A 25,565-nucleotide genomic window follows, 5' to 3' on the forward strand; every position below is an offset into this window, starting at 1 on the left:
ATCTTAAACAACCGAATAATGAGATATGCTATGCAATGCTAAACTTGATCTTCCACTGTTTACACTCTTATCACTTTTTATCCCATCTTAAAGCTAGAAGTTGGATGCATAACAAGACTATTCTAATTATTAGCATTATAGTATCAGATTATAAGACCATTCTAATTATTAGCATTAGAGTATCAGATCATACTCTAGCTATCTACATCCGATAATATTAGTAAAATGACTTACTTCTCGCTACTTCATTTAAAATTAGCATAAAAATACTTTTACAGTCCTTAATATGAATTTATGGGACCCGACAGGTTTGTTACCCTGTCCATAGTGGTTATAGGTTGCTTCATTGGCCTATGCAACAAATCTCTATTCCCTATAGTCCTTCTAACCTACAGAGTTCATGTGATTTGTTTACAACGATTTGGAAGGTTTGGGTCCCTCCTAAAGTTCACATAACAGTTTGGAGATTCCTTTGCAATTATGTACCCACATTTCACAACCTTTACAGTCGATACATCTCTACCACGCACTTCTACCCTAGATGCCTAAATATACCTGAGACGCCTACTCACGTGCTTCGAACTGCCCTTTTGCCATTTCGATTTGGAATTGGCTTCTTGTATCCTGGGCTGGTACCTACAATGATTCGGATCTTGTGAGCTGGTTGGGTTTTCTTTGTCAAGCACATACTTGGGACAATTTAGTGCTTATCCTTACCACGATTTGGGCACTATGGTGGTCACGCAATAGGTACTATCATGAGGGCCTTGGTTGGACGTCTCTTAAGTTGGTCTCCTTTATTCGATCCTACATGGTTGGCCTATCGGTGTTGGCCGTTACAGAAGCAATTCAGGGGGTTTTGCGTACTGCACACTCGCATCCTCAGGCCGCGCCTCTGGTTAAGGCCAACTTCGATGCTACATATAGAGGAGAGTCACACTCTTCTTGCTCGGGGGTTGTGGTACAGGATGCCCAAAGCCATGTTTAGGTCTCGTCAGCTTTTGTTGCAGAAGCGTTGGCTCTCTTGTCGGCATTGGAATTCGCTCGAGACCTTGGTCTATCTCGGGTCATGTTTGAAGAGGACTCTCTGCATGTGATTCGCAAACTCAATAGCACACAGGCTGATTGGTCAGATATCTGGGCATTGGTTACAGAGGGGAGGTTACGATTAATTACCTTTTTGCAGCAGTTACAGTCTGCCATTGCTTCAAAGAGCAGAATTGGGTTGCTCACCTACTCGCGGCATTGGAATTTCGCTGGACATCGGACCTTTTTTGGTTGATGAGGTTCCGTTTCAGGTGGAAAGTGCGGTGGCTACGGACGAGGGGTCAAACGCTCATCTACCTTAATTTCGTCGCATGCCTTGGGCTTGAACTATCATATCTCTCTACTTGTCCTTGTTGTGTCTTCTTTTCTCTCCATTGTCGTGCTTACAAGCTCATCGAATTTGGCTTTGGGATTTTCAACTTCCATCGGCTCCTTATGGGGCAGCCTTTCAGGTTTCTTTTTCTTTTGTCTTCTGTTTTTCTTTGGTATTTTTTTAATTGTATTTAGACATAATGCAGTTTGTTGCTTTTATCTTTAGACTTGGACCTCGCTCATGCGAGTCTGTTTTTCTCTAATATTCTATGGAAGCCATTTTCAAAAATTTATAATATAATTAATGCAAATTAGTATTATTCAAAATAATAAATAGTAATTATAAATAACATATATCAGTTATTTTGACTATTAAAAAATTCTAATTATTATTAAGTATTTGTATAAACTATAAAAAAATGGTATATTAAAACTAAAATCATTTCTCTTTAACTATTCATTCAATAGTTAATAAATTGACTGCAATAGTTTGTAGATAATATATGATTAATATGATTGTAATATATTATATATATTATTTTTAAAAATTATAAATGAAATATAAACTTGCTTATTATATAAATAATTCTATATTGTTATTTAAACTAAAGTAAAATAATTTTTCTTTTTTAATGGAAACATAATAATTTAACTATAAATGGATTCAATATAAAAGTTAAATTATTTTTATTATATAAATTTATTTAATAAAAGTTCTTTTAATTGAACCATAATTTTTGTTTATAAGTATGATTAAATTTTTTATGAAGTAAATTTATTTAACCAATTATTTCAGTAAAATTAAAATTTTTATTTATAAAAGTGATAAAACTTTTAAATAATAAAAAATATTTAAATGAAAAATTCTGTAATACAATGACTAAGAAAAGCTATATTAGTTCATTCAAAAAATTCAAACTTATATAAATATATGTTATAAATAAATTTGATAGATTTTGGATGAATCTGCTCCTTAAACAATGGCAACGAGATGGGGTGTTCTTTTTTTTCTTTTGAAAGGCAAGTACTTGCGCCACCCTACCTAACTTCAATATTTTGAAACTACAATTTTACCCTTTATATATATATTTTAACTTTTATAAAGAAAAATATAATAATACATTATACAATAAATCCTGAAGTATTTATAGATTATGTTGAAATGATTAAAAACAGTTAATAAATATAAAATGAAGTGAGGAAAAATAAGACGACTACATATGCATCCCACATTCATTTAGTAAAAAAATTCAAATTTCAATATAGAACTAATATTTATTTTGCAGTTTTGACAATTTTCGCTTTCATTTAAGCATAAGTATTTATGGCTATTTCAAATTACCCTTTTTTTAAGCAAATTCCATTGTCAGCAAAAAAACAAGTGAAATGTGCATCACTGCATACATATGATCCAAATAACCAAACTTGATCTTACATTTATGGCAAGAATATTCACGAATTTTGGACCCCCTTAAATTACATGAGATATTTGAGGTAAGATTTGCATGTAACATCACATGATCTTCTTAGACCACCGCACACTTTCATTTTGAAGTCATTTCGTCATCAAACTAGAAGATAAATCCACCACAGCAAAAACACTGCAGACCAAAAGATGCAAATAAAGCAAAATTTGGTCAACATGCATGTTTGAAAGCAAGTAATGGGATTTTTGGAGAGAGAAAAAAAAGTAATGGAGAACACTATGCTACTGTAAAAAGTCCTGCAAAAGGAAGACTTTTGGTGTAAAAGAAGTTAAATGAAAATAAAGTGATGAGATATGGTAGTGTCATTTAATACCTCCAATACTAGTCTTGGTTTGAATTTTGGGTTCCCATGCCCCACTCCAGGTGTACCCTAATCATATCAAAAACACACAATACAGATAAATTCTAAGGGAAAGGAAAGATCATTGAACTAAATGTATGTGCAACAGTGCAAGTTGAATTTGTTGTTTGTATTGAACTAACCATGGCCAAAGCAATTTGTGGTAGTGTTCACACCATCTCGGCAAATGCAAGAGAATGACTCATCCAGAACAGAAAAGCCACACAAGCCTCCACTGGTTTCACAGTCCTTGCATGCAGGAGTGTAGTATGAATCATTATACAGCAAAGAAATCCCAAATTTCCATTTCATGGGATCCCCTTCATCTCCAAACTCGTATATCGATGTGTACGATGAGCACTGAAGTTTTGGGAGATCCAAAGAATAGCCTGATCGTATTCCCATCAAGGAGTCATAAACACAACAGGTAGATGTAGGTGCATTTTGTGGCAACCCAATTCCAGTTACCCCTTTGCAAGAATACAAACCGCTGCAAACACGAGAACCTGATCCGGTATCACACAAATCCTCACTTGGATCAAACACTGGAGATGTAGTTGAGCAACCAAGCAGGACAAAGATATTGGAACCTGTTAGTGTGAACGGGCTCGTTCGATCCAAGCTAAAACTTCCAGAATTCTGCATTGAAGAGCAAGTTGACATGAAAGGATCTGCAACAACAATAGTGCTGGTTGGGTAGTCGATGGAAGAAACAGTGTAAATGCCAGTGCCAGTTGAGAACTGTAGAGTACCAGCATTGCATTTTACATATCTAGCAAAGTAAGGGTGGCCACACCCAAATCCAGTGCCAAAGGGAAACATAACCGGGATTGTACCACAAGTGTTGTTACATGTACCGAGGGTCGGTATGGTGCGGCCAGCAGCATGGCTGGCAGCACAAACTTTATGGAGTTGAGGAAGCAAGAACAGAATGCTGATGAAGAGAGCAGCTGATAAAGGTGACATGGATAAAGGGTTTTGGATGAACAAATTACAAGTGCAGCTAATAGTTAAAAAGATATGAGGAGGAGAAATGGTATTCTTTTCGGTGGAACTAATCAAATTTCAACATTTTTCCCCTTTTCCATCCTAAAAAGAAGAGCCTGTCATTTTGTGCATTCTAGCTATAAAGCACCATGGATTTTCATTACTATTTTGAATAAAAAGAAGGGGGGTAAATAAGCACCTAAAAGTCCATTTAGTCACAGCCCTTTGTCCGTCCAAGTTACTGTGACATATATGGATCCCTAATACCCAAGAATGAAAAGAAAGGTTAAAGAGATGATGCCACAGCAAAAATGTAAAATTTACCACCCCTTATGGAACATGCGACCTGTGAAAGAGAGACTAGAGAAGGGTTAAAAAGAAGAAGAATGTCATTTGTGTGAAAAGAAAACATTTCGGTGGTATTCATTCATGTGAAACGAGAAGAGAAAACTGCAACCCCATTTATGGACACAGCACGTCTTGTAAATTTATTTTTTTGTCGCATTTTTTACAATATGTAAATAGAAAATGTTTTACTCCTCTTTCAAACTGATTACACTGAGTCAGGGCTTCTAAATCCTCTGTCAGTATAGAGCAAAGTATCAGTCTGTCATATCCTAAAAGAGGGAAATGTGGTTCACATAATGGCTAATGGTAAATAATAAATGTATAAAAGACATGGAAATATTCTCTCTCAAATTCACTTCAGTGCCAAGCAGCAAAGAAAACCTAACCAATCCCCCTACATCATATATTGAACTTGCATCAGGTTCAAACTCTTCTCGGATAAAACAATCATGGCACATCCACTGGATTTACAGTGAGTCTGTACCGCATGCAGATACCAAGGCAACTAGGAATCACCAGTGAGATGAAGAATTAACATAACCGACAACACTAAGAGCTTCCAGTTTCCTAGAAATCCCCATATTTCAAGTGAGCTTCAAGTTTCCTGCACATCTACATATTTCAAGAGAATACAATAGCATAAAGTTCATGGTACTGATGCCTTGTGGCAAGTAGAATTCTGTCGATTTGAAGCTCCTTGTGTTTCAGAAGTACTGTGGATACTCATGCATTCAAACCAGCCCAATTCTTGAAAGCGATAAGTGCCTCCATTTTCCTGAAGCTCCTTCTCCTCAACTTCGACACTTTAAGCTTCTTATGCTTCTCCATGAATGCTTGTTTGTACCTCCATTTATCCACAAAAATTTTCATCTCTTGTGACTTCTCAACGACTTGCATCACTGCATCAAAGAAACCCCCTTTAACAAGAGCATATAAGAATGCATCAACTAAGTTGTGATCAAAATTGATGCCTTTCTCTTTGCCACCTGAAATTTTCCGTTTAATTTCATTCCATAGCATCAAAACACTGAAATATTTCTCCGCAGTCACAAAACCATTAATCAGGGACAAATATGTTTGATCATTTGGCTCAAACTGCAGGAAAGTCATCCTTCTGAAAGTCCTCCTAGCATCTTCCAACCGCCCAGCTTTACAGAAAGCATGAATAATTGAGTTCCAGTCATGAGTTTTAACTTCTATGCGAGGGTCTTCAACAACTTCATCTAGAAATGCAGCCATCAACTCAGGTCTTTGATTCTCCATCAGACCTGTCATGATAGTAAGATAACTCCCTTTCAAGTCAAGTATTCTTGCATCTCTCATATCCCTAAACAATGTAAAAGCAGACTGAAAATCCTGACTCGTCATGGACGCTTCAACTAGCATGTCATACATTCCTGCATCCAACTGAAGCCCTGAATTACCAATATCCATAACTAATTGAGTAGCTTCGGCAGTTCTATGCTCCTTGCTGTAAGCCTTTAAGATAGGCACATAAACACCAAGCCCCACGGAACCGCTCTGAGCATTCATTTCATCAAGAATGCTGTGTGCCTTATCTGCTAAACCAAGATTAATACAGGCGCTAATGATGCCATATCCAATAGACTTGTCAACCTCAAGCATGGGAGACTCCAACTTTTGAGCTTCAATGATCAAACTAGCTAAACTCTTCATAGCCCCATTTTGAAGATACCCTTTAACCACTTCACAGTGAGTTTCATCACTGAAAATCCACTCTTTCCCATTACCTTCTCTCAAACTACGCAAAACCGTGGTTGAAACTGAGTCTATTTTGCCCGACTTGACATACGCACCAATCAAGCTATTAAAAAACACCCGTTTATTTGAAAAACCAAACTCAACCATCAATTTTTCTAACTCATCTATCTTCTTTTCAAGCCCTTTCAATGCAAACAAATAAGAAAGGAAACCAAAACTTGATTCATCGGGCCGGACACCTAAGACAGACATAGTTGCCACTACTTTTTCAGCATCCGAAACTGATTCAAGCTCACAACAGCAACACTCTAGAGCAGCATTACAAGCAGCCAAATCAGGTTTCATATAATTCAACTTTTCATCAATAGCAATCCTACAACATTCCTCAAAAACTCTTAAAAATGCAATAAGGCTACCACTTTTCCTACTGACATCAACAAGCATATTACCCCATAACCCAAAAGGGACAAAGTACCTGTTTCTGAACATGCATTTTATAAGAGCAAAAGCAGGGGCGGCGGTGTTGGCACAATTCATGGAATTCAAAAGGGTAGTCACAGTTTCAAAAGACAGCAACTTTGGGTCCTTTTCAATGACAAAAACCACAGAGGCAAATGCCCTTTTGAGATTTTGGGTGTCTTGCAAGGAAGACAAGTGGGTAATAAGGGAGTTAGTGAGGGGCATATTGGGAACAGTGCAGCAGGTGGTGAGGGCCTTGAAGGACTTCCAGGCTTCATCAGTGTTGTGGGTGAGAAGGGATTTCTCAAGGGTGGTTTGTAGAGTGGTTTTTTGTTCTTCGGTTAGGGTTTTGGTTTGGGAATTGGTGGAGTCCTGAGGTTGTTTTGATTGCTCGTTTGTTTTTAATGCAAAAATTGAAGGTTGAAGGAAAGAGTAAAGAGTTTGGATATCAGTGGCGGAGGAAGAAGAGAAAGGTCTATAGGGTGGGATTGAACACACTGCTTTTCTCCACATTTTACCGTAAATCTGTAAACACTGCATTGTTTTCCTCCTAATATTGTTCTCTTTTCCTGGAAAACCGCGAGGCTCAAAATTTTTTTTCGTTAAATTCTGATATTGGTCCTATACGTTTATAAAATTTAATAATTAATCCCTATTCTTAAAAAGTAAAAAATTAAGTCACCCTATTTTTAATTTAAAAATTACATTCTAATCATTAAAATAGTAAGTATTTCCTGTTAAAACTTGTCAATTTAGCATGCATGTGGCGTGACAAATATTTGATAAATAAATATATTAAATTGATAAATTTTAATGTAATTTACCAATAATAATATTAATTGGATTAGAATTTTAAATTAAAAAATAGGTGGATTGAATTTTAATTTTAAAATAGATGATTTAAATTCTATAAAATATTAAGACTAACAACATATTTTAACCAATTAATTGTATTTTTTTGAGTGTGAATAAAGCAAAAACTCGAAACAAGTTACATTAATACTGTTTTGGGCATAGATTGACCCTCTCTATCGACCTATAGCACCCAAAGCATCTCCTTCGATGAGTGTTGAACCAGTTGAAAACCCATTTCCTGTTTAGTGGCTACTTTAGTCATGAGGTCTGTCGCCTGGTTCCTTAATTCTATTAGTAAGAGAAAAGGCGTAATAGTTTAAAATTGATATAATAATAAATTAATCAATTTGATTATAATTTTAAAAATTAATTCACAATAATTTTTTTTTTTTTTATTATATATATACCTATTTTCTTCCCTTTTCTCTTATTTTTCTTTCTTCTTTTTTTTTTAAATTTTTTCAAAAGTGCTTTAAAGACAAAATTATTCATAAATGTTTGATCTTAGAAAAAATTAGATTTTAAATTGATTTTGAAATTATTTTGGAAATAAGTCGTTTTGTTCATACATTTTTAAAAGAAATTTTTACAAACCATGCTATTTGTTAACAAAGCATCTCATTATTGGCTAAATGTTTGATATTTTATTAGTATGGCTAGATTCAAATACTCTTTGAGTTTATGTAGTTTTTAATATTTTTATTTTTACTTTTAATTGTGTTTTAATTAATAGTTTTTATTTACATAGACTAAATACTAAATATATAATTATATGATGAAACTGTATTTTACAATATATAATGCTAATTATATTATGTAACACCTTTTGCCTGACCCGATTGTCGAGTCCAAGTTATAGGATGCCACATCCATTACCGGAGCAACTAAAGTAAAAAATAATATAAATAAATCATTTAAACATTCAAACATTGCATAAATCATAGTTATCACATGCTATATAAACTTTTCCAAGACTCAATTGAGCTTACGAAAGCTCATTTGCTATTCAAAACATGAACTAGGACCAAATTGCAAAGTTTTTAAAATTTCAGATTAGGTATCGATACCCCTGCTAGGTACCGATATCACTTTGAGCTTCGATTTTTAGAAAAAAATTTAAATTAAAACTAATGTATCGATACTAGTCATAAAGTATTGATACCTTTTTCATATTACTGATAATTTACCTTTGTATCAATATTATTTTAATGTTCGATATTTTGAAAATTAAAAAAGAATTACTAAAGTATCGATACCCTTTTTTAAGGTATCAATACCTCAAAGCAAAAATGTCAAAAATCTATACTTTGGTACCTATTTCATGCCAACTTATCAACTTACCCAAATGGTGCTTGAATGCACACTTATACCTACATAAAACCAAACCAAAACCATATCTAAACATTTCATTTTAACTAGTATGCCATCATTTGATACCAAACACACTAAATCAACCTATTCAATCTCGACCTATTCTTTCATGCTTTTAAACCATTCAATACCATTACATACCATATCAATTCATTAAGCAATTTGACATTCAAGTGCCACATTGATAGCCTATTAAGTTTTCATCTTACACATATACATATATGGATAATATCATTCCTTAATCCAAGCATTAGTCAAATTCAAACCAAACTATCATTCAAAGTAAACACATATATTAACACCTATGTACGTCCATATAACCTGACTTTAAAATGATCAAAAGTCTACCAAGTTGATAGCAGGATAGTGTGAGCTTCAAGACGATCTGACTGACACGTTACGTAAGTTGACAACTAGAAGGGAAAAAGAAACAACGATATAAGCATGTTGAATGATTAGTAAGTTCATATGCATAAAACAACAACTTACCTCATTTTACAATTTAATACAATAAGCAATTCAACTTGACAAGTTAGCCTAGGCATGACAATCACATATCAACAAGGTGAGTTCCTCATATGACCTTATCAGTAGCAATTCAAGCATTTAAAATTTAATTCAATGCCATTCATATAGGATCAACAATTTAATACTGTAACATCCCAAAATAGGGCCTAAACGGAATAGTGGTTGCGAAACCATGAATCTGAGATAGAAAAGTTTATTCTGATTAATTTTTATAATTTACTGATTGATTAGATGTATGTGTTAGAGTATCGATGGAAAAATTTATAGATAGCATGCTTAATATACCTATTAGGGCTTAATTGCAAAAGTTGATAAATATGAGTTTTAGATGCTAAAGGATTAAATTGAAGAGTATAATTGAAGTAGAGGTCCTTAAATGGTAATTAGACCATTAAGTTTTCATGGACAAAAATGGACATACATAGATAAAATAACTAGAGTTTTAATGAAGGGTATTTTAGTCATTTGGTAATTAAAAGATTAAAAAAGGGAAAAAGATGGCAAAATGTGCCCATCTTCTTCATTAGGCCGAAATTTCAAGGGTTCTTCATAGCTAGGGTTTTGTCAAGCTTCCAAGCTTTATAGTAAGTGATTCCAAGCCCCGTTTTTAATGTTTTTTACGTTTTTGAAGTCCCGATAACTTGATTTAGCTTATTCTAGCAATAATTTAACCTAGGGTTCATATTTGGAAAAATACCCATAGGTGAAATATGTTTATTTTGATGTTTTATGGTAGAATATAAAGCTTGAAATTATGTTAAAAGACTTGAGCTAAGCGATTTTAAGCGAAAACGAGTAAAACGACATAATCGGTAAAAATACCTAATGGTCATAATACATGTTAGAGTGGGAATTTGATGTTTCCGTAGGTAAATAAATGATCAACATGTCATAAAATATAAGAATTAGGGATAAAGTTTCATTTCTGAGCCTTAGGGAAAAAGTGTAAATATATAAAAATTTAGGGGTAAAATCGTAAATTTTCCAAAGTTAGAGTTAAAGACTGTTTTGATAAATGTGAATATTAAATAATTTAAATTTGCTATTATAGATCAAGAAGAATGAAATTTGGGGTTAGACCGAGGAAAGAAAAAAGTTGAGGACTAAATCAACGTATTTTGTATCGAGGTAAGTTTGCGGTAAATAAATGCAATGTCTTATTATTTATAATTAATGATGTTATTTTTCAGCATATATATATTTATTTTGTAAATTTATTCCTTGATGATTCAAGCAAGAATTGACGGAGAAATGATACTTAAAAGTCCCGGTTGAACCTTAGGAATATGTAGGATACAAATGCCATGACATTAGGGTTTAAGGATAACAAGTAAGACCATGCCAAGGCATGGCAGTGGTAAGTTTTACAAGGCAAGGAAATCATGTAAGACCATGTCAAGACATGGCATTGATAAACTACAATAAGGCAAAGGTCCCATGTAAGACCATGCCAAGGCATGGCAATGGTAAGTTCATAAGGCAAGGATACCATGTAAGACCATGTCAAGACATTGCAATGGTAAGTTTAAAAAGGAAAGATACTCGTGTATCCTTAGTATTCCAAGTGGTTCAACAAAAAATTTAAAGAGTGTACCAAAGAGAAGGTAAGATAAGTCCATGTTCGAAAGGTTCAGGTTATCTTGATAATTCATTTAGAATGTTGTTATTTATTTACATGCAAACTTACTAAGCTTTATGCTTACTTCATTTCTTTTCTCTTTTTTTTTATAGTATCGCAAAGCCAACTTGAAAAATTGTAAGGACGTCGGAGATCACCTCACACTATCAATGAGCTATCTCGGTATTCTGTGACTAGAAATACTTTAAGTTATGGCATGTATAGGGACTTGACTATTTTGTGTGTATGTCCTTATGATATGATTAAAGAATGGCATGTGAATACTTGGTAATTATTAGCTTATGATATAGCTAAATAAGAACATGTTTTGGTATTATGTATGCCTAAATGAGGTTTGATGCAAAGAAATTATGAAGGAGTAAAAGTTGGCTGTGCAACAGTTAGGAAATAGCAGCAGTGACGTGGTTTTGAAAAATAATTAAAAATTTTAGAAATGGAATTAAATGGTGAATGGGATATAGAATTAAAGCTTATTGAGTCTATTTTCATAGGAAAGAAGCAAAGAAAACAAATGAAGTCTATATTATGAGATATTTAAAATTTTGTAAGACTGGTTTAGAGTGACTTTGTGATCCCCTATTCCAACTTTGGAAAATCACTAGAAGTTGTAAAAAAATAATTATAAGTCATATTTTATATTTCTAGATTTTTTAGTGAGTCTATTTTCATTAGAAACAAATAGAAATGTTATCTGAATTCTGTATAATGAGATAATTGATTTTCAGTGAAGAGAGGTCAGGTTTGCTGAACTACAAAATAGGGGAACCTTTAATGAATAAACTGTACTAATTGGCCAAACCAAAAATTTTGTAAAAATTATGGTAAGAATATATATGAGTCTAGTTTCAGGAAAATTTACGGATTTAAATTTCTAGTTTCGTAACTCGAGTTATAATTAATTTAGTGACTATTACGCAGATGGACAGTTTTATTATGAATAGTGAAATAAATTGTTTTGATTTGTATAAGTAATTGGAAAATTTTTAATGTTCCCGGTTTGGTCCCGAACCGTTCCAATTCATGTTTTAGGGCCTCGAAGGCCCTTTTTAGGGATCTATGGATGAATGTGAGCGAATTAATTTTTAAAAGTAAAAAAAAATAATTTTATGCCCCGAACAAGTAAGATAAGTCTGGTAACGCCTCGTGCTCGACTCCAGCGACAGTCTTGGGTAAGGGGTGTTACAAATACCATTTGTATAGTTCAATCAACATATAATCTTTTGTGTATCAATTCATACTATTTCACTATCATTTTTTCACTTTTCTTTAACCATTTAGCTTGATAAACTCTAATAAACAGATTTAGATACACGGGTAATTACGCCACACCATGTTGTTCGCCAGAGTTGTAACTACACCACATTAGGGCACCGAAGTGCAAAGCCCATAGGCAAGCACAAATAATCATATAATAAAATGTCCTTCCACCACACTAGAGTCTCGGTAGAGATATTCAATATTTGATAATCTGCAACAAATGATGGATCTCGATATGATCTGTAATAAACTTTGTACAATCACATACTCTGTTCCATGACATATAACCTGTACTAGCGCGCAAATAACCCTATTGGCATGCCAATCTTATTGTAACAACCCGATTTTGGGCTTAGTCGGAATAGTAGTTTCGAGACCACCAATCCTAAGTCACAGAAAGTATTTTATTATTATTTTAGAGTTATAGCATGTTTATATTAGTGTATGAAAATTTGGTGAAATAATTTTAGTGTTTGTGAGCTTAATTGCGAAAAAAGACTAAATCGCATAAAATGCAAAAGTCTTAATTTGATAGCTAAGGGTGTTAAATTGCCATGTATCTTAAATTGGGGGTCTTTAAAGGGAAAATAGACCCTTAAATTATAGCTTGGCCGGCCATAAGACAAAGAAATTAAATGGTCAAAATGTTAGGTATTTGATGACATAATATGTGATAAAATAATTACCCTAAAGCCTAGCCTTCATCTTTTTCATCCATCCTTTCTTCTTGACCGAAAATATTAGCCATTAGAGGAGTTTTTGAAGCTTGAAATTTCAGGCACTTAGTCTCTCTACAAGTAAGTGATCTTGATGGTTTTTCTTGATGATTTTTGTATTTTTAGAATCCTTGTAACTTAAGCTTTCAAATGAGGGGACTATTTTGCAAAATGGTTGAGAGTCTAAGGTTTTGACATGAAAGCATATGTGTTGTTAACTAAAATTTTATAGAAGAATATGAGTTATGGTTGTGTAATAAACAACTTTTATGAAGAGATTTCTCATGAAAACCCAAAAAGGACCATTTTGCATAAGTTGTAAAATAGGCGATAAAGGTGTGAAATATTGAGAATTTTAGACTACTTCTAGTGTAAAAAGTAATCGAATAGGCCTAAGATATGAAAAAATTTGATAAAAAAATTGATTTTCGGACCTAGGGGTAAAATGGTCATTTTATGAAAGTCTAAGGGAAAAATGATCATTTTGCCCAATTATGAATTGTTGAGTACCTAGATTAATAAAATGATTAAATGTGTGAATTTTCATCATTATAGATCAAGAATTACAAAATTCAGACCAAGACCAGGGAAAAGCAAAGCTAGTGGACTAAGCCGAAATAGTTGCTATATTTTGAATACCGAGATAAGTTGTATGTTAATAATACAACTATGTCTTTATGATGTGTAATTGAGTTGATATGGCCTAAATTGTCTTTATTTTGAATGCGAGAATACATGTTGAGAAATTTACGTAGTAAAGATGTGACATCCCAAAATTGACCATAGTTGGGAAGTGGTTTCGGGACCGCTAAACCGAGTCACCGACATGTTCGAACGTAATATTTATTGTCTAGAATATGTGAAAATGCATGTGTGAATTTTGAATTCTTTGATTTAGTTAATTTGATTGTGAATTGAAAAAAAAAGGACTCATGTGAAAGGATTTAAATAGATGTGGCTAATTTTAAGAGATTAATAAAAGGATGAAGTAAAATAAATGGACTTGCATGTCAAATAGCCCATTCCTAAGGGTAGTGGCCGGCCATGTCAAGAGTGATGGGCAAGGAAAACATGTTTCAAACATGTTTAGCTAATGGATTATGCTTGAAAGAATAAAGAAATGAAATTGAAAAAAAATAGGGATATGATGAAAACAAAAGAAAAAAAAAAGTGTTCATTCTCTCATTTTCTCCTTGCTTGGCCGAATATACTAAGAAGAAAGGGGGGAAAAATCTTGAGAAAATCAGCCATGGGAGCTTACTAGACTAAGGTGTTTTGATACAAGAAGGTATGTTTTATGCCACTCTTGAAAATGCATGCATGATTTGGAGGATTGGTTCAAAATTTTCCTTGAATCTCAAATCGAAACTAAGTTGTTAGGTGAGTTAAATTTCGCCATGCATGTTGTCTTCCTTGGTGAGTGTTTTGATGTTGTTGTGATGAAAGCATGGAGATGAGTGAGTTCGAATGTTTAACAAAAGGAAATTTTGTGCCATTGAGTTCTTGTTGTTATGTGTGTGTGTGCATGAGTAATTGGCCATGCTATAGAATTTATGTTGCAAAATGATTAATGCTTAATGAGATGTATAATAGTACTTGTGAATGAGCTTGAGAGTATTTAAACAATTAGACATGAAAAGGGTGGTAATGAGGCTGAAAAATTGTTGGATGGTTAATTGGGTAAGGAATGAAGCATTCGCCATATGGGGTATAAATGGGCATAGGTGTTAAATACCTTGTATTGGAAACTTTGATAAATAAGTAGCAATAAATTAAGATGAGATTGAGTAAATTTTCAGCTTAGTTGTGTTAAGTATTCGGCAATAACCATAATAATGCATGTGAATGCCGTATGTTTGTGTTTGATGGAGAGGTAAATTGTTTGATTTAGCTCAAGAGCAAAGGGGAACTAGATTGGACAAAGGAAAGGAGAAAGCAAACGAGTAGCCGATTTGGAACCGTTCTACCCCAAACAAAGTAAGTCATTAAGCACATATGTTTGATATTGCTTAAATGATTGGAAAATCTAGGCAATTGTGTTTAATGGAATGCTATGTATGTATAAATGAAATTGTATGTGTATGGAGTGAGGATAATTGTTGAATGTAAAAGAAATAGTGGAATGTGTAGAAAGTTTGCTTTCGGCACTATGTGTGCGGGCAATACGTGTGTATGGTGACGAGATTGGCACTAAGTGTGCCTGCTGGAAATATATGGCACTAAGTGTGCATGCTGGAAAAATATGACACTATGTGTGCAAGCTGGAAAAATACGGCACTGGGTGTGCGAGCTCGAAGGGTATGGCACTGTGTGTGCGGGCTTAAATTGCGTGGCACTAAGTGTGCGAAATCGAGTAGTAAGCACTGTGTGTGCGTACTCTATATATATGGAGGGTGTGTCTTCATTGAATTGAGTATGGACAGCGGATCGGGTAAGTACCTCGAGCTCATGACGAATAGAGAATACGTTCATGCTTGGGTTTGAATTTGGTAAGCCTTAAATCTATGTGATGATTGAAATTGTATGGTTGTGCTGGAAAATGAGTTAATGTGTAAAAATGTCTCGATTATCTTGTTGTGTAGAATATGAAATGTGGATGTATGACTTGGTACGAGATTGGACCGAAAGGTCCGAGGTATTATGGTATAGATTCGATATGGATGAGTACCTAGCCTCGTTTGTTGTACATGTTGTAGTAACTTTATCAGTGGATTGATGAATGCTTATGACTTACTGAGTTGTAAACTCACTCAGTGTTTTTCTTGTCAACCATTTTAGGTCTCTCGGACTCGTATTGTTTGCGTGATCGGGACCGTCGTTGAAGTCATCACACCGGCTGAAATCTTGTGGTATTGTTTTCGTTGTTGAAGAACATTTGGCATGTATAGGCTATTATATTTTGTCGAATTGTGGGTTGTAAACTTTAAGCCATGTGAAAATGGCCTATGTGGTCGTCAAGTGGGATGCTAGAACCTATAGCCACGAGTCTTAGAAACTCTAATTTTGATATGGTGGCCATAATTTGTGTCATGTATGATGGATGATTAAGGCCAAGGAAAGATTCATGAAATTGGCATAGTCTACTGCAGTAACTGTTGCGGACAGCAGCAGTGAGATGAGATTGAAAAATCACTAAAAATAGTAGAAGTAGAATTAAATAGTTAGTAAATTATGAAATTGAACCTTGATGAATCTATTTTTATATGGACGAAACGAAACGACCATATGAGCAGTATACTGAGAAATATTAAAGTTCTCGTGAGACAGGGCCAGAACGGTTTCTGGGTCTCCTGTCGCGACTTTGAAAATTTACCATAAATTATCCAGAAAGAATTAGGAGTCATGCCTTATATGTACAGATTCCATTTTGAGTCTAGTTTCATTAGAAACAAACGGCACCAGTATTAAATCCCTGTACAGAGAGATATTCAAGTTGTAACGCGCGAAGGTCAGAGCAGTCGATCCCTGTAACATGGGTGACTTTAACTAATAAACTGTACCAATTGGCCCGACCAAAAATTCTAGAAATAAATCCATGGATGGGTATGTGAGTCTAAATTTAGGGAAAATTTACGAAACCAGTTTCCGAGTTTTGAAACTCGAGATATGATTTTTAAGGCGACGGTGACGCAGTTTTCCAGCCTGACTGGTAATGTCAAATTGGTTGGTACCTTGAGAGGATTTGGCCGTTAACCCCTCGTGTCCGACACCGGCGACGGTCACGAGTTAGGGGTGTTACAAAAGACTTTCGTTGAACATTTGGAATAGACTTGGATATTTGTACCGTGGTAATGGGTGATATGTGTGCTAGTGTAAGACATGTCTGGGACATGCATCGGGCTCGAGATATTTAAGCCAGTGTAAGACATGTCTGGGGCATGCATCGGCATTGAGACGAGAGCTAGCGTAAGACATGTCTGGGACATGCATCGGCCTCACGATATACAAGCTAGTGTAAGACCTATTTGGGACATGGCGTCAGCTTGTGGTGTGTCAGTGTAAGACCTATCTGGGACATGGCATCGACACTGATAGACGAGAGCCAGTGTAAGACCTGTTTGGGACATGACATTGGCCTCGCTATATGGAAGCCAGTGTAAGACTATGTCTGGGACATGGTGTCGGCATCTTAACCCATGTTAGGGATATTGAGTATCCGGTATTATTCCAAATGGTTCAATAAAATGTTTATGATTTATATTGAAATGAGAAAAGTTATGATCATGTGATGAGTGGTACAGGAACCTAATTGAAATGTATGAGATATGGGCTCAATGTATGTAATATGAGTTTTATTGGATGGTGATGAGTAAGTTGTACTTATATTTAATTATGGTACTCATGAATAAATTATGAAAGGTTATGAGAATATTGGTTTACAATAAGTAGTTGTTCTTTATTTTCATGCAACTTAGTAAGCTTAATGCTTACCTCGTTTCTTTCCATTTTCTTATAGTGCCGCCTAATTAGCTCGTGGATCAACGGACGTCGGAGGCATCAATCACACTATCAATCGAAGCATTTGGTATAGTTAGATCTTTTATTTTGATTATGACATGTATAGGGCTCTGACTTTTGAGTTTTGTGTCATTGTTAATTGGCCAAATATGTTGGTTTACTTTAGCATTTGATTCATTTTGAATAAGGCCATGGAAAATGGTTAATATTGAAGTTATTATGTGAATGCAAGCTAGCCTTTCATGAATGTGAAATTGTTGGCATAGTTGAATATATGTAATGTATATGGGTCTTAACTATGATTGTTTGGTTGAGAAATCATACTAAGTTAATCTTTGATGTGTTGGTTGATGTTAGATTTTGTTTCAGAGTGGTAAAGGCTTGGGAGATAGCCTTATATTGTCCACACGGGTAGTCCCACAGGCGTGTGTGAGACACGGTCACCCCCATGGGTTTGTGGTTCAGCCGTGTGTCCCCTACATGTAAAACTTGTAAGTTAGAATGCATGGTAGTAAACACATGGGCTGAGACACGGCCGCGTGTCTCAGCCGTGTGGAGGACATGGCCTCTAGTCACGGGTGTGTGCCTTGGCCGTGTGCTCTAAATTGGATGCTAACGTCAGAAATAGAATGTCAAGGTTTTTAGACACGAGCTAAGACACGGGTGTGTCATGGCCGTGTGAGGGGCACGGGCATAGGACACGGGTGTGTCACACGGGCTATCAACTCGGCCATGTTATAATGACCACACGAGCGTGTGCCCTGTTTCAAGAGTTATTTTTATTTAGTCGGTTTAAGGACCCGAGCTGGTTCCAAATGGCTTCCAATGAAAGTTTGAGGCTCGTAGGCTCACATTTAAGGAGTTTAAACAAAGTTCGAAAGAGCTTTGAAGTTGATCAAGTCTTGGTGACTCGAAATCAATTGTATGCATGTGATTAAGTATGGTAATTCCTCATGCCCAGTCTCGGCCTTGGAATCGGGTAAGGAGTGTTACACTTATCCTATCATTTATTATGTTCACTAGGACACTTTAGCACATATAACCCTTTTTCTTTACAAATTAGTCCATATCTCACCTTTTTTGTACCAAATCGTAAATAAATCAAATTACATTCACACAACACAAATTCATAATTCAAATATATATTACAATCAAATATATCCATACCATATGAACTTACTTGGAAATAACAACAACAAACAAAACGTCGAGGACTAATACGAAATTTTGTCTTTTTCCTCTATTTTCCTCCGTTTGATTCAATTCCCAATCTATGTGATAATCCATCTCAATTTATCAATTCCAAATATCTTATAAAATCCTATTACATGCTTATGATAATTCAACTTCCATTTTTGAATGCTCTTTAAAGTTTTTTCATTTATATTCAATTTAGTCCCTAAAATCAAAATTACCATAACTTTCAAATTTAAGCTTTGATTTTGAAACTGATCTCAATTAAATCCTTATATAACCCTCCATTATCTATAATTACAAAAACTTAACATCAATTTTGAAATTTACGCACATTAGTCCCTAAGTTAAAAAACTAACAATTAAACTTTACAAACTAGTCATTTTTCATTTCTAAGCTTAAAATCTAGCAATTTAGTACAAAAAGCTTCAAGAAATCACAATAGAAACTTTTGAAAACTTTAACAGTTTTACAAATTGATACATGGGTTAGCTAAAATAAGCTCCTAGGACCTAAAAAACATTTAAAAAAATACAAGAAACGGACTTGAAATCACTTACCAATTGAAGGATTAAAGCTTGAAAGCTCAAATAATGGTTTCTTATTTCTTTTCATGGTGGGGAACATGAGTAGGTGAGAAAAATGTTTTAATTTCTTTCAAATTTTCCTTTTATACTAAGCTTAATAATTAATAAATTTTAATTAACTTAAATTAACCCTTAGTTAGTTTAAATTAATCATCATTAAGCAAGAATAAGTGGAGGATGGCATCATCATCCACCATCCAATAATAAAAAAAAAGGGTCCAATAGTCCAATTGGTCTCTAAACTAATTAAAAATTCATAGTGATTTAACTTTTACCACTTTTACGGTTTAATCCTTATACCTTAATTAACTATCAATTCAATAACATTACTAGACTGTTGTTCAACATATTACTAATTTAGACTCATAAATATTAAATAATAATATTTACGGACTCAAACATCAAAAATAGGGTTCCAAAATCGTCATTTTCGACACCACTAAAAATGAGTTGTTACATATTTTACTTTTTAAAAACATCAAATAATTATTTTAATATATTTTTCCTTTTATATTTTTAATTTTATTTCATTTTTTAATTAATAAATTTTTTACTTATATAGGCAAAATAATAAACATGTAATTATATGATGAAAATTTATATTTTCAATAAATCATTATGTTAAAATGTATTTTGAAAAATCAACTATTTATTTTGATATATCTTTCCTTATGTATATTTGTAACACCCTCAAAATTTTGATAAGACACGTGGTACTATTCCAGTATTAGATATAGAGTGACAAAATTTGGAAATTGAGTTAGATAAAGAGTCCTTATGAAAGTAAAGTTGATTTTGGAGATGGGAGTCAATGAATAGAGTTTTAGAAGTGAGAATGTGGCAAAAAGGACTGAAGTAAAAAATTTAGAAAGTTTAAGGATTAAATGTAAATTTGATCAACATGAGAAAAATGTATTATCATTGATTACTTGCCAAGGTATCTCAAAAGTGGTTTTAGAATGCTTGGTTGACGATGACAAGAGCTATCATGTAAATGGTAGTTTTGAGTACCAAGTATTCATCGATTTCCAACTTATTAGTAGGAAGGAAGCTGAAAGAGAAAATATGGCTTGGTGATACGTGATATTCGCGACAGGTTTTAAAAATTTATAATTAATCGTTCTTGAAACTAACTATTATCACGATGAAGGCAAGTGTACCTATCGAACAGTAGTATAGCTTTAGCAAGACCGGATTGTCGAACCCAAAGGAACCAAGAGTACTAGTAATTACTTTCTTTTTATTATCTAGCCTAAAAATTAAAGGATTGGTTTATCTAAACTAATTAACTAAACTAAGGGTGCACAGAGAGAAAATTGGGGAAAAGCTTTTGGGAAAACTTGATTGATTAAGACAATACCCAAGGAAAAATCCACCTAGACTTCACTTGTTATTTAACTCTGAATCAAACGATTTATTCATTTGACTTGATCCGTAGAAATCCTTAAGTTATATTATTATGTCTCTCAAGACTAATAACGTCTAACCCGAGGTTGATTAATTCAAATCTCTTTCTAATTAACACCCTAGTGTTGCATTAACTCAATCTATGGACTCCCTTATTAGGTTTCACCCTAATCTGGCAAAATCTTGTCACCCTATCTCTAGGCGTGCATTCAACTCCGCTTAATTATGACAGATTTACTTTTAGACAGGGACTTTTGCTGCTCTAAATAAGCGCATTAACTTGAATCAATATCCTGGAATATTAAAACAAGAATTAAGAACGCATAATTAAGAACAAGTCAAATATTTATCATACAATTCAGATAATAATAACAAGGTCCGCTTTAGGTTTCATTCCCCTTAGGTATTTAGGGGGTTTAGTTCATAATTATGAAAGAAAACATCTCAAAAGAATAAAGATAACAAAACATAAAGAAAACCCAAAACTCCTGAAGGAAATTGAAGGGAGATCTTTAGTCTTGACGATGAATCTAGCTTTTGAGATGGATCAATCGGCTTTCCTTGAGTAATTTCTTGCCTCCTACTCTGTGTGTCTCCCCTAAGTGCCTCCTCAAGTGTTTAAATAGGCTTTAGAATGCCTAAGAGCCTTCAAAAGTGGCCTTTTCCGAATAGGACTATACTTGGGCTCGACAGGGACACAACCGTGTGACACGCTTGTATGCAATTGCTTCAGATTGTGGTCAAGGTTGTTAAATAGGCACGGGCGTGTGGTCTACCCATGTAAGTCTTGCTTTGATTTTTCCAAATGGACACGATCGTGTGGATTACCCGTGTGAGGAAGTCCAGGTCATGTTGATTTCCCATGTTGGTCTATTTTCTCCTTTTTCGGCCCGTTTCTCGCTCTTTTTACTCTCCTATGCTCACTTAAGTATAAAACATGAAACTAAAGGATTATGAGCATCAAATTCATCAAATCTAAGGATAAATCATCCATAAATGTGCTAAGCATGGGATAAAAATATGTATAAATTACGATTTATCAAATACCCCCACACTTAAGCGTTTGCTTGTCCTCAAGCAAAATCCTCAACTCGCAATCAAAATAAATTCTTCTCAATTTATAATCCCTATCAATAATATCTTAAAATAAACCATAAGAAATCATACATTGAGAATTCAACTAGAAGAACATCAAAGTTTCAAACTTTCCAAATTGAGCATTTTATCACGAAAACATAGGTGTCTCCCCTTATTTAAGTGATTACCTTTGATTCAAAATATCACTAAGTTTAACATCCTCTCTAAAGATTCACTCAAATCACTCGAGGTGTTTAAGGATAATAAATGAAGCACTCATTAGTCAATATGAAAAGTTATTACCATAGGCTTGCATGAAAGTCAAATATCCACCATTATATATTGAGATGATACATCAATCAAAAGGTCTTTAGAGGGTTGTAACGTGGCTTTGGTTAGGAGGTGTGGTCACAAGCTAAAAGAAAAGGTTAGAATCAAGATTGAATTGAAAAATTACCTAACTAGAAAAATACTAATCATTAATTGAATACAAGTGAGCTTCTTCTCAGAATATGGAATTAACATTTAAGCTAAAAAAACAACAACGAATTACTACTAATATATATGTATGTATTGTATTTTTTTTTACTTTTTTTAAGAACAAGTCAAATAGCATAGGCTATCTATCAAAAATAAAACATAGCTAAGCAATTTAGTCAAATCAAATCTCGACAAAAATAGGGATCAAGTTAATTTAGGGGATTTCAACAATAATGGGTTAAGGGTTAATGTTGAGGGCAAATCAATGAATGGATTGTTAGGCTCAAGGGGGTTCACTAAGGGTTAATTGTGAAGGTAGGCTTTTATGGAGTGAGTGGATTAAACCTAAGTGCCTTTATCATCTTGACATATCAAATCAAATGGTGTGATCTTGACATGCATAATCAAACAAGTTCTAGAATGACAATTCAATATTGATGCACTCAAAGCAACAATAAAAATGAGTATGAAAGAAATAATAGATGCTCTCAAGGCTCAAGATCTCACAAAATATTATGGCTTTTTGATGTTTAAACCTGTGAACTTCAACTCAAGTTTATACCTAAACTTGGGGAAACAACCTAAAAATTTTTAATTCTCAAAAATCAACTTTTCATGCTTTATTCTCTAATTCCTTAAAGTTTAAACAATGAATGCATAAATGCCTATGTTTTAATTCAAGACATATCAACAAAAATCATAGATTAATCAAAATTCATTCTAATGATGATATGAGAAAATTATTTAAGAATAAGACAAAATTCAGGGATTTTCTGATAATGATATAAATGACCCCCCACACTTAAGATGTACATTGCCCTCAATGTACAAAGCTAGATTTATTGAATTATATAGATATAAGATCATAATATAGGGAGAGGAGTGAGACTTCTTGAATGATGAATGAAATCCTTGAATTGGAGTTATGGAGAATAATCGGCCAAGGTAATGATAAGATTGGAGGAGGATACTCCGGTGGTGGTAGAGGTTGGGTTCCACAACCATAGTGTCCAGCGAAGAGGTTATCGTGGCGGTCGGCAGGACATGGTAGTGTGGAGAACTTTTTCCAGTGGATTTTCAAGTTCCTAAGTAATAGCGAGCTTTAGAGCTCTTTATAACTGTGGTAGAATCAGGAACTTCTTTTAGGAAATATAAAGAAGCATAATTACTTGTAAAGAAATAGCCGAAAAAAATTATAAAATATCAAGATAAAAAAATATTATTAAAAGAATATAAAAAGTAATTTCAAAATATAAATAAAGATAAAACTGAAAAAAATAAAAATAAATAATAGGTGTTAATAAAGAAATTAGGGCACACGGCCGTCATTTCAGCCCGTGCGTTACATGGTTTTCGAAATTGGGAACATTTGTAACACCCCTTACCTATACTCGAGACCGGGATAGGGTACGAGGCATTACCGAACAAACATACAAATATCCAACTAAAATACGGGCTATAAAATTTTATTTTTAATTTGAAACATTCATTCACATGCACATGGTCCCTTATTTGGGTCTACGAAGCCCAAAACATACTTTAGAAAGGTTTCGGGACTAAATCGAGAACTTTGGAAAGTTTTGGGAAAACATAGAAAATTTTACCATAAAACAGAGACACACGCTCGTGTGCCTTTGACACTCCTATGTCCTCAAGCCATGTAACTTTCTGTTTATGACGTCAGCACACAAATTGAACCATACGGCCAGGCTACACGCCCGTGTCTCCAGGCCATGTCTCCAGGCCGTGTCCCTCACACGGTTGAGACACACGACCGTGTCTCAACCTGTGTAATTAACACTTAGGCTACTTTCCAAGCCTTTTTGTCACCCTCCATGCACCCACATGGTTTCAATAACATTCAACATCCTCTATTTTGATACAAATATATCATTTGCCTACCATCATGTATGTAATACACATTCTTACATTAACCAGAACTAGATATACCAGATCTTGTTCTCATTTTATACCAAGCCTAGACATACCATCAATTCACATACATAGAACAACGTGCTTGACTAAGATGTTCCACACCAATTTCATGTTCAACAATAGTATTACTTATTCTTACCTTACACCTTTACGTTAAGAATATGGTCACATCTATTGATCATAATCTATCCACCACATAAGCATGACATATCATACATTCGACCGTATCGAGACATCACCACGCACATATCATAAAGCAATGGATCAAGCATACATAATCAATTAGACTTACAACCCAATAATCGAATATAAACCATATCACATGGCTATATACGATTTAACCATAATAAGCGAATACGTTTGACCAAATCATACTAACAACTATCAAACAAACTAAATCTCTATACATGCCACTCACTTGAAAATACTTGAAGTTTATCGACGCTTCACATCAACATTCTAATAGTGTGATGCTGCCTCCGACGATCTCTAACCCTGAGCTGACCTACCAATACTAAAAGAAATGGAGAGGGGAGGTAAGCTTTACGCTTAGTAAGTGCATATGAAATTAATAAGCAATTTACCAATATGTTTCCTTAGGTAAAACAACTATAATTACACTTTTATTCATATTTTGGTCAAGCTATCTACTCGAGTCATAGTCAATAATTTATTTATAACTCGAGCTACAGGATTCCAAATTAAGATTTGTTAATTTTCCCAGAAACTAGACTTGTATATATTCTTACCATAAAATGTTCATAATTTTTGGTTTAGCCAATTAGTACAGTTTATTAATTAAAGTTTCCCTGTTTCGCTGTCCAATAGTTCTGACCTCTCTTGACTAAAAATTATTTATCTCATAATAAGGAACTCTGATAATACTACGTCTATCTTTCTAAAAAGTAGACTCAATAAGGATTTTAATCATATAAACTATAACTTACAATTTGTGACGTCCCTAATTTGACCCTAGTCGGGAAGTGGTGTCGGGACCATTAAACCGAGTCTTATAAGTAATTAGAAGTTATATTCTATGTTTATGATGTTAGCAAATGCATGTGTGAAAGTTGCATACATTAATTTGACCATTTCTATGTGAATTTATTTAGATGGACTTATTTGAAACATGGTTGAAAGGTGATAGGCCAATCTTCAAAGGTCTAATAGTACATGCATGCAAAAGAATGGTTTTGCATGTCAATTTACCCAAAGAGAAGAAGTGGCCGGCCATGGTGATGAATATGGGCAAAAGAAAACATGTCTTAAACATGTTTTTCTAGTGGTGCATGTTAGAAATAATAAAATAAGAGTATGGAAAAAAAAAAGAAAAAAAAAGTGTTCATCTTTCACCATAG

General features: G+C 34.1%; 2 protein-coding genes and 1 long non-coding RNA gene across 3 annotated transcripts; all 3 read right to left on the bottom strand.

Moving 5' to 3' along the window:
- Positions 1–217: 217 nt before the first annotated feature.
- Positions 218–1,595, bottom strand: LOC108463443 (uncharacterized). Its single transcript, XR_001868069.2, has 2 exons — positions 718–1,595; positions 218–636 (listed from the first exon to the last, which is right to left on the bottom strand). It is a non-coding gene; the product is annotated as an uncharacterized LOC108463443 (long non-coding RNA).
- A 1,059-nt stretch (positions 1,596–2,654) lies between these two features.
- LOC108461177 (uncharacterized) lies at positions 2,655–4,294 on the bottom strand. Its single transcript, XM_017760911.2, has 3 exons — positions 3,330–4,294; positions 3,160–3,216; positions 2,655–2,960 (listed from the first exon to the last, which is right to left on the bottom strand). The coding sequence occupies exons 1-3, from the start codon at positions 4,150–4,152 to the stop codon at positions 2,926–2,928; spliced, it is 915 nt and encodes a 304-aa protein (XP_017616400.1). The 5' UTR covers positions 4,153–4,294; the 3' UTR covers positions 2,655–2,925.
- A 340-nt stretch (positions 4,295–4,634) lies between these two features.
- On the bottom strand, positions 4,635–7,313 carry LOC108462137 (pentatricopeptide repeat-containing protein At1g69290). The gene has a single exon (XM_053024467.1). The coding sequence runs from the start codon at positions 7,240–7,242 to the stop codon at positions 5,245–5,247; it is 1,998 nt and encodes a 665-aa protein (XP_052880427.1). The 5' UTR covers positions 7,243–7,313; the 3' UTR covers positions 4,635–5,244.
- Positions 7,314–25,565: the final 18,252 nt, after the last annotated feature.

Source organism: Gossypium arboreum, chromosome 13 (assembly GCF_025698485.1).
Source record: "Gossypium arboreum isolate Shixiya-1 chromosome 13, ASM2569848v2, whole genome shotgun sequence".
In the NCBI taxonomy this organism is placed as follows: Eukaryota; Viridiplantae; Streptophyta; class Magnoliopsida; order Malvales; family Malvaceae; genus Gossypium; species Gossypium arboreum.

Excerpts from the sequence above, each read along its gene's own strand:
- LOC108462137 (XM_053024467.1), bottom strand. The coding sequence starts at position 7,242 with ATGCAGTGTTTACAGATTTACGGTAAAATGTGGAGAAAAGCAGTGTGT.
- LOC108461177 (XM_017760911.2), bottom strand. The coding sequence starts at position 4,152 with ATGTCACCTTTATCAGCTGCTCTCTTCATCAGCATTCTGTTCTTGCTT. Across the intron at positions 3,217-3,329 it reads CACAAATTGCTTTGGCCATG|GGTACACCTGGAGTGGGGCA; the intron begins GTTAGTTCAATA and ends TGATATGATTAG. Across the intron at positions 2,961-3,159 it reads AACCAAGACTAGTATTGGAG|TGTTTTTGCTGTGGTGGATT; the intron begins GTATTAAATGAC and ends TTTGGTCTGCAG.